General features: G+C 48.5%; 1 protein-coding gene across 4 annotated transcripts in view; it reads left to right on the top strand.

The window, feature by feature from the left end:
• The first annotated feature begins 896 nt into the window (after nt 1-896).
• ASCC2 (activating signal cointegrator 1 complex subunit 2) overlaps nt 897-9,760 on the top strand; it is a 37,827-nt gene continuing 28,963 nt past the window's right edge. For 3 of the 4 annotated variants that reach the window (XM_024767966.1, XM_024767965.1, XM_024767969.1), the window contains exons 1-3: nt 897-991; nt 2,999-3,036; nt 4,978-5,076. In XM_024767966.1, coding sequence (XP_024623734.1) covers nt 4,996-5,076 — 81 coding nt within the window. In that variant the 5' untranslated portion in view covers nt 897-991; nt 2,999-3,036; nt 4,978-4,995. Of the gene's footprint in view, nt 992-2,998; nt 3,037-4,977; nt 5,141-9,760 lie in introns of those variants that run through there. The other variant, XM_024767967.1, reaches the window with a different exon arrangement.

Here is a 9,760-nt window from a genome sequence, read left to right as displayed (position 1 = left end):
CAGACAGAAGGGTTAACACTCCAACCGATAGGGAGTCTCCTTCCTTCCTTCCTCCCTTCCTCCTCTTCTTCCTTCCTTTCTCTCCATTCAATTTTTTGAGCACCTACTATGTGCTTGCTATTGTCTGTATTATTTCATTAAGTCTCCTAATGATGATGAAGTGGGTATCAATGACCCCTTTTGACAGGTGAGGAAACTGAGACATGTTTAGAGAAGTCAGGTGTCTTATTGGATGTTTTTCTCTTTTTATAGTCATGTTATTTAGCTCTAAAACTTCAGTGATATTAATACCCATCGGGAATGATGAGACCAATCCATACACTTTTGCCAGAAGTCCTATTTTAAGCTTTCTCTGTACCAAAGGCTGCCACACATTATTGTCTTCCAACCAACCACGAAGATACAAATTATATTTCCTGTGTGGCCAATGGATGTGATGCCAGAAGAAAAAAACATGGAGTTACTGGCACTTTTTTTCTGTCCCTTCCATATCATTGGATGTTCAGTTTGCCTGAAAAAATGATGCCAATAAAGGGAAGCATCCAGTGTTCTGACACAGCTTGCAGCATTCAGCTGCAGAATTCCTCCTGGACTTGAGATTATGAATGAGTAGGTTAAGGAAGAAGGTGGAAGCCTGGGATCCTAAGAACCCAGGTACCATGCTTGTTTTTTCCAAGAGGTGGAACCACACCTGCTCTCCGCCCACATTCCATTCTCTCTGCAAAAGCAAGAAGGGAGCTAAGGGGGGACAGTGGGCGTGGTTACAGCCAGGCTGTTCCTAATGGGGCCAGAGTCTTGCGGCTGGGGGCGTGGCCCCGGGCCCGGCTTCCCGGCGGCAGTTGGCTTCGGGGGCGGGGCCGGGCCGAGGCTTCCTGTCTGCGCCTGCGGAATCGCAGTTTGACCCCGGAAGTGCCGGCGCTGTGGGAGCTGTCATCGTGGACGGCGGCGGCTGTGGCGGCGGCGGTACAGCGCCGGCAGTGGAGCCGCCGAGGTGAGTGTGTGGCTGGACCCTGCCGGATGTGGGGCATCGGGCCTGGGAAGGGCCGCAGCCGTGCCTTACGCGGCCTCGGGCCTCCCTGCCTACACGGCAGGGTCAAGCGTTACACTGCCCCAGGGGCCGCGAGTCGCCCCGTTCCTCCTACCCCTCCACCGACCCCCGCCCAATTAGGCCGCCAGAGCTTAGAGTCTCGGATTCGAGGATCGACCCGAGAGTGACCTTGGCCTTGGACGAGTCACGATCCTCCCACTTCACCCCGAGCTTCAGTTTCCTCAGCGTTCATTAATTCGTTCAACAAATATATGTCCAGCGCCTTCTATGTGCCGGGCACAGATCTAGGTACTGGGGATACAAACAGAGCAAGACAGACAAGGCTCCCGCTCTCATGGAGCTTACAGTCTAATGAGCGGAGACAGTCAACGACAAATAAATGCGCTAGGTAATTAAAGATATGACAGTAACTAGGGGAGTGGATACTTTAGATAGGGTAGTCTGGTAAGGTCTCTGAGAAGAGTAATATTGAATTGAGACCAGAAGGGTGAAGACAGAAACTGAGGCAGCAGTATCCCTGGGGATGCTCCCAGGACTTATTGAAATTGGTCAATATGGGGCCTTTTCCTAATTTGTGGCATCTACTGCCCTGCTTGGCACTGAGGATGCATTGGTGGGGCACAGATATCATCATGGTCATGGTCCTTATCCTTTTGGAACTTAGAGTCCAGTCGTTGCCTAGTTAATTTCTATTCATACTTGAGATGAAAACTCAAAACTTCCTTGACATCCTCTCTCCCTCAAGTTAGTTCTCTCTGTTAAATGCTGTCATAGTCCCAAGGGCCTTACCTGCATAGCATACTCACGGTGTTGAGTTTTACTTGTTTGTATGGCTGTCTGGTTCATATCTGTCTTAACCATCAAGACTGTAAACTCTATGAAGGGCAGAATCAGGTCTGTTACTTGCCCGCCTTAGGATTCTCGAGGCAGGCTTCCGTGCCTGGCACATAGTAGGTACTCAAAAACTCTTTGAATGGCCTATTAACACAGTTATTGAACACAGTTTTTGCTCTCCAATGGTTCAAAGAAGGCCTCTCCTGCACCAAGTTATTATCTTCTCTTTCTGATGGTGTCTCTCCTCTACTTAAATGACGCCTCACTGCCTTCAAATGAAAGGCCAAAATCTTCAGCATAGCATTTGAGGCTCTTTTTAACATGGCTGCATCTTTCCTATCCAACCTCTTCTCTCCACTTCTGTCACCCCCTCTCTGACCTTGTGTTTTCAGCCATCCCAAATGTCTCCCTCTTCCTTCAGAGCCACAGGCTCTGAGCCTTTACTCATGCTTGCTCTTTGCTTGGAATGTCTTTCCTTTTCATCTTTTCCTCCTATCCTTCAACAGCCAGGTTGTAAGTCATCTTCTCTGTGACATCCTTCCTTTCTCTGCTGTGCTTGTTCTGGAAATTTCCAGTTACAGCTCTAACTACACGGAATGATAGTCATTTACATGCCCAGGACCCAGAATGTATTCAGTTAGTGTTTGTCGAGTAACTGAGGAAGCCCAAAGTGCTCTGCTTATGATTGGGACTTGAATAATAACAACAAGTGAACTTTACTGAGTGCTTATTATATGCCAAGTACTATCCTGATGAATTAGTACTGGTTACTTCTCATGGCAACCCTGAGAGCTTATGAGATTATGTACTGTTATTATCCCGATTTTACAGATGAGGAAATCAAGGCTTAGAGATGTTAAGGAACTGTCTCAAGGTCTCAACATGGGTAGGATGGAGCCAGGATTTGAACCCAGGCTGTAGAACTATAAACTTTTCTTTCAACCATCACACCATCACACCAGCCTGGGTCTGAACTACCCTTACAGGCACTGGCTTGTAGTAGTAGATTTCTTCCAAAAGCAGGTGCTGTCTCTACCTGTCTAGGCCTGAACTATGGGGCCTAGAATTATAAGGGTGGAGAGCCACCTCCTCATTATGACTCTTTCCCCACCCTAGGTCCCCACACTGGACACTCCCACTACTGTCTTTGGAAGGTAAGTATGGAAAGGACTGGGCTTGTGACTTCTGCACTGGTGAGCCGACCACTGATGTTTCCAGCTGCCCTCCCAGCATCGCTGAGGGGTTAGGAAAGAAGTATTTTTAGCATCAGCACAAGAGACCCAAGTGTCCAGGCACAGGAGCTGGGCTTCAGTTTCAACTTGGCCACTCATGTATTTACCTGAGCAAATCAGAGCCCCTCTTAGGACATCTGAGCATAATAATCCTTGTCGTTCTTATCTGGGTTATTGCAAAAGGCTAGTAAGATAGTAACTTGATTAGAAGTAATGTATGTACAACAGATGGTGTTATCTACATGTTGCAAAGGTGAAAGATGAAAGCTCAGACACAGGGACCATGTGTCTGATCCACTATCCACTGCGATCCTAGAGCTGGAACAAGCCTCGAGGACTAGACAGACTGGACCTCTGTCTTTGCATCCCATGTGAAGATGGATATCTTCACAGTCTTTAAAGCAGCCACTGAAACAAGGTTCCTCATATACCAAGCTGCTTCCTACCTCCTTACCTTTGCTCCTGCCGTTTCCTCTGCCTGGGACATCCTTCTTCCCTGGCCAGTCTCCACTCTCAAGACTCAACTCAGGCTCTCCTGAGCCTTCAGGCACTCCTCTAGAAATGCTTCTCTGACAGCCACAGCCCGCACCAGCTCAAGTGCACTAGACTCAGTACAGCGAATGGTTAAGAGCCAGCATGCTTCACCAGCCACTAACTCTGAGACCTAGGGCAAGTTTCTTATCTTCTCCAAGCCTCTGTTACCTCATTGATAAAACGAAGGTAATAATAGTACCAACCTTAGAGTTGTTACGAGCATTAATACATGTAAAGCAACTTAAGGTGCATAAAGCGAGTTCATGCTGAGAAAAGCACTGAGAAGAGCACCAGCACATGAGAAGCATGTTTCCGCTGCTGCTATTGTCATCATTATTATTGGATCAGAAGCTCCCCCAGGGCAGAGACCCTGCTTTATCAGTCTGTCTTCATAACACCAGGGCCAGGCCTAATATCTGAGAGCTGGGACTCCAGTAACTCATGGCTGACCATGCCCCTCAGCTCCTCTGTGATGGTTCAGGAGGTGATGATTTCCTCATCCCAGCCTTGATATGTCTTCATGTCATCATTGAGACTGTGCTGGCCTTTTGTGGCATGTCTGAGGCCTGAGTCACTTCTGTGCCATGATTCAGCCAATACGCATGTCCTTCCGCAGGTCAGGCCAAGTTGTATTGAGAAAAGAGCATTGGATGGGATGACAGGAGACGTGGTGTCTGCTGCTCACTGACTCTGAGGCCAGTTTTTGCCTCTCTAGAAAGGAGCTTGCTCTGGCAGTTTTCTGTGAATTCTGTTGCCCTCCCTGGTCCTTCTGTTTATCCGTGTCCTTCTTCCCTGAAGCCTAGAAAGGTTGTAAACTCTTAACTCCCTCTGCAACTGAAGAAAGGCCCATGGCTCCAACCCTCAAAAGACTTAAAATCTGGTTAGAGTGGTAAGAAAAGTATCCTCATATTCAATTGTTTGTGAAATATTTGATGAAGCCACCTCTGTATCAGGCCTGTGCTTGTCACAGGAAAGGTAGCAAGAGAAGGAGAGTCCAGGTACTGTCTTCACAGAGTTCACAGGCCAAGGAGGGCACGGACCTGGAGCCATAATAAAGATAATCTAGGTACTTTTAACCAGTACTTCTCAAATTGGGTGGGAATATTTCAGGAGTCACCTGGGGAGTGTTTTCCTCCTCAGCTGATAACTGCTGCTTTAGGCAAAAAAGTCACTTTGGTCTAGATTAGTAGGTACAGGAAGCAGGCCTTTGAAGCCTTTGAGGCCAGAGGTTGAAGCTTCTCTCCTGGCTCTGGGATCAGCCCCAATGCAGGCCCCTGCCCCCAGGAGCCTCTGTGTCTGCTGTCTTCTTCCCATCCATATTCCTTTCAGGAGGGTCAATGCAGCACAATGCCAGCTCTGCCCCTGGACCAACTCCAGATTACCCACAAGGACCTGAAGACAGGGAAGCTGAGGACTTCACCAGCGCTGGTGAGCCGGTGCCTTGAGGCCGTTCAGCCTGATATTATCATTCTTGCAATTTCAGAAGCAAAAAGTAAATTCCTTCTTTATCTGTTCTAGAATGACCCAAGGGCCACAGTCTGTAATTCAGTAGTCGGGACGCTATTAGGTCCTTCCAGGCCCAGCGTAGAGTAGAAGTTTCCTTTCCGAGCAGCTTGAATTTGAGTGGTATTTTCCATGTCACCACCCCACACCTTGCCTGCAAAGCATTTCATTTTGAATCAGTCTGATGGCAGTTCTGACTCAGCCTGAGCTGGCCTAGCAGTGGGGCTGGCCCAAAGCTGGGTCTGGGGATTGGACCCTGTGGGAGGTGCTCAGGTTTCGGATGGGCCTTTTTCAGAGCTGTCCCAGCTGCTATCCACTTTGGCGGGGCACACTGATTTCAGAGGTCAGTTCTGAACGGGCTGAGAAGCACCACACACAGACCTGGCAGGGCTTGTGAGACTGAAAATTAAGGAGGCTGTGAGCATGCCGATTACCAGCTGCGGGGAGAGATTAGAGCCGCAGAGAGGTGCCAGGGTGCTGGAGAAGGAGACAGACGTGGGGACTGGAGTCCCCATACCCCCTTGCTGTTTTCCCAAGAATATGAGCTTACTTGAACAAGGTGGGAGGAAGTATTTTCTGGGAGCTTGAGTAAAATTGTGGGAAACGAGCTTGGTGTTTTATTTCCTGCTTTCTGGATGGCTTCCTATTATTTCCTAACTACTCTCTAATAATAGTACTTAATATTTATAGAGGGGACTTCCCTGGTGGCTCAGTGGTTAAGAATCCGCCTGCCAATGCAGGGGACACGGGTTTGAGCCCTGGTCGGGGAAGATTCCACATGCCACGGAGTAACTAAGCCCGTGTGCCACAACTACTGAGCCCGTGCTCTAGAGCCCGCGAGCCACAACTGCTGAGCCCAAACGCCTAGAGCCTGTGCTCCACAACAAGAGAAACCACTGCAATGAGAAGCCTGTGCACCATAACAAAGAGGAGCCCCTGCTTGCCGCAATTAGAGAAAGCCCGCGCACAGCAACGAAGACCCAATGTAGCCATAAATAAATAAATAAATAAAATTTTAAAAATTTGTAGAGCACTCGCTCTTGGCCAAACCTTTCACCTGGATTTATCTCATGTAAGCCGAACCACAGCCCTCTGAGTAGGCATTTTGGTTGTCCCCATTTTACAGATGAGGAAACTAAAAGTTCAGGGTCATAAAACTGGAAAATTAGGGGAGCCAGGATGGGAACACAGCTAGGCTGCCCCTAGAGCCCATACACTTAACCTTTCTGCTATAAAGCCTCGTTTCTTTTTTATAACTTTTTTTTAAATTGAAGTAGAGTCAATGTCCAACATTATATGTTTCAGGTGTATAACATAGTGATTCACAACTTTAAAGGTTATATTCCATTTATAGTTATAAAGTGTTGGCTGTGTCCCTGTGTTGTGCAATATATCCTTGTATTCATAATCTTTTTATGTAAGGGGGTTATTGATCAGAAAATTGAGAACTGTTCTGTCCAATATGTTAGCTGTTCACCACGTGTGGTGGTTGAGCTCTTGAAATTGTGGCTAGTTCAACTGAGGAACTGGATTTTTAATTTAGTTTTAGTTCATTTAGGTTAAAATAGTCCCATGTGGTGAGAGCCTACTGTATTGGCCAGCACGGACCAGGTCTAGAGCAGTTCCGTCACTGCAGAGGTTCTGTTGGTCGGCGCTGGTGGAGACGGGTTCCTTGGGTCTGATTTCCCACCTCAGTCCTTCCCCACGTACTGGACACCTGGGCTGCTAGACTGTGGGCTCCGTGGGAGCAGGGACCGGGCCCTTCCCTTTGTTCTGGTTTTCCAGTGCCAGGCACGTAGTAGCTCTCAGGAGACATTCATTAAATGAGTCAAGGACCCTAGCCACGCTTTGTGACAGGCACTGGAGCTACAAAGAGAAAAGACATGGTTCCTGCCCTTGAGGGGAGAAAGCAGACTGGTAGTTCCCTGCAGCATGATCAGGATATGAGGGAAGGAAGTCCAGGCTGCTGATCCAGACCAGTGGGGTTTATGGGTACGGGGAGGTCTTAGGGTGGTGGGAGAGCACACACTGCCAGGGACTCCTTCCAGAAAGAGGGGGATCCTGAACTGGGTATTGAAGGGTGAATAAGCACTAGCCAGGCAGAGCAATGGGAGGAGGATGGACCTGGCAGGAGGACCTGTGTCTATTGGCCTGGACTCCTGAGAGCCTGACTCCTACACAAACCACCTGGGGTGGAAGCAGAGTTAAGGAGCCCAGCTTTGTGTTTAATGTCACACAGACTTGGCCCTGTGACTTTGGGCAAGTTACTTAACGTCTCTAAGCCTCAGGATCCAAAACAGGGTAACAGTAGAACCAGCTTTGCTGGGGTGGTTGTGAGGATTAAATGAGATGCCTGTGAATTAGCAGTGAACCTAGGACATAGTGAGCACTCAATGAAGATGGTGATGACAGCTGTGACGGTGACAGCGGCATTATGAATGGGGTGTAGGGTGGGGAGAGGGACGAGCTAAGGAAGACAGCTGTTTGATTGAGGAGCAGTCTTTTGGCTGTGCTGCAGGCCACCAGAAGCTCCTGAAAGATTGTCCTCAGAGATGTACCCGCCCTGTATTTGTCTCTTTAGTCCCAACTTGGGAGAAGAAGATCTCCAGCAAAGGGACAACCATCATGCTGCCTCTGCAGAGTGATAGCTGAAGCTAATGTTTATTGAGTAGTTACCGTGCAGGTGCACATACTTACTATTGAAGATCCAAAAGAAATCAAGTCTTGGGCCAAAGTGGGTGAATGGGCTCTTGAGAAAGACAAGACTCGTATAAGTGGAGCATTTGGAGAACAGTCCAAAATAGTTTCTTATCAGGATAAACAGAGCAGAAGTTTGATGGGCAGAGAATGTTCAGAAAGCTTCATGCAGCAAGTGGGACCTAAGCCAGGCCTGAAGAGTGGAAGATACAGTTGGAGCCTGCTGCTCCTTGCCCTAGAATCTTCCATGCCCACTACTGTTTTTTTTTTTTTTTTCTTTTTCAGCTGCACCATGCGGCATGTGGGATCTTAGTTCCCTGACCAGGGATCGAATCCGTGCCCCCTGCATTGGGAGCATGGAGTCTTAACCACTGGACCACCAGGGAAGTCCCCCAATGGCCCCTACTCTTGAGCGTGGCATTGAAGGTCCTTCAGAGACCCTGACAGGATCTGGTCCTTCATTACCTCCATGCATTCCTTTGTTCAATCAGCAAATGTACATGGAGAGTCTGCTCGATGCCAGGCACTGTTCTAGGGGTTGGGACTGCTGTGGTGAGCAAGACTCAGACTCCCTCCAGAGACCTGCAGGGTAGTGGGGGAGAAGGAGAAGGCAGGCCCTCCCTTTTATATCACTTTATTGAGGTATCATTGGAGGACAATAAACTGCATGTATTTATTTAAAGTATACGATCTGATTGGTTTTGACATCTGCATACACCCATGAAACGATCACCATAATCAAGATAATGAACATTTCTGGACTTCATGGTGGTCCAGTAGTTAAGACTCTGCACTTCCACTGCAGGGGGTACGGGTTCGATCCCTGGTACCCCTGGTCGGGGAAGTTCCACATGCTGTGTGGTGCGGCCAGAAAAAAAAAGATAATGAACATTTCTACTACTCCCGAAAGTGTCCTGGTGCCCCCCCTATAATCTATCCCTTCCTCTGTCCCCTTCCACAGCAACCACGGATCTGCAAGCACTTCTGATACAGTTTAACAAGTGCTACAGTCAGGGAAGCATAGAGTGCAGGTGCTGGGGAGCCCAGGTGAAACCCCTAACCTAGTCAGGGTGGGACTTGGGAGACTTCCTGGAGGAGGTGAGGTCAGAGCTGGGGTGAGATGGATGAACAGTGAGACCAGGGTGACACGTGGTACCTTAGGTCATTTAGTAGGTCTGCAGTGTCAGGTTTGGTTCAAATCCTGCCTCAATTGCTTCCTTAGCCCTGTGACCTTGGCAAAGTTGCTGAATCTGACTGAGTCTTGGTTTCCTCCTCTGTAAAATGGGGAGAATACTGTCTCCCTTTGAAATAGTTGTTCTAGGTAAAAAAGAAATGGGCTGGGGGACAGGCCTACTCAGCAGCCGGCACAGGGCAGGTCCTCCGTGAGTCACGGCTTTTATTATCCTTCCAGCATCTCTCCCTCCAAATCCATCTCCCACCGCCTGGTGCAATCTGTACCCTTTTTTTAAAAAAAAATGGCCCATTTTTATGCCTCCATAAAAATACTGTGTTCTCCACCTAAAAATCCTTTTCATCCTCCAAGGGCCAGCTCAGATGCTGCCGGCCCTGGGAAGTGGCCCCTCGTCCTCCAGGCGCAGTTAATCACCTGTTGCCCTCTCACAGTCTCTCTGCCGGGTTTGAGCTGTCTGTGTTGTGCTCATTTGATAGCTTAGATGTGCATCTTCCCCTCTGCAGAGGATGCCTTTCTTCATGTGTGCAGCAGGGTGTCAGTAAATGTGTAGGATTGTAGGGAGGTAGACTCTCAGGGGTGTGTGTATGTGTATGTCTGTTGGGCGAGTGGGGTGAGTAGCCTGGCCTGAGAAGTGACCCAAGAGGTGAGATGTCAACAGACAAAGGCAGGAGGGGAACTCGAAAACCAAGGAGATGAAATTAGGGCCTAGAGAGTAGTTTT

This window comes from Neophocaena asiaeorientalis, unplaced genomic scaffold (genome assembly GCF_003031525.2).
Source record: "Neophocaena asiaeorientalis asiaeorientalis breed wild unplaced genomic scaffold, Neophocaena_asiaeorientalis_V1.1 scaffold828, whole genome shotgun sequence".
NCBI classification, from domain to species: Eukaryota; Metazoa; Chordata; class Mammalia; order Artiodactyla; family Phocoenidae; genus Neophocaena; species Neophocaena asiaeorientalis.
This window is presented reverse-complemented; position numbering and strand designations above follow the sequence as displayed.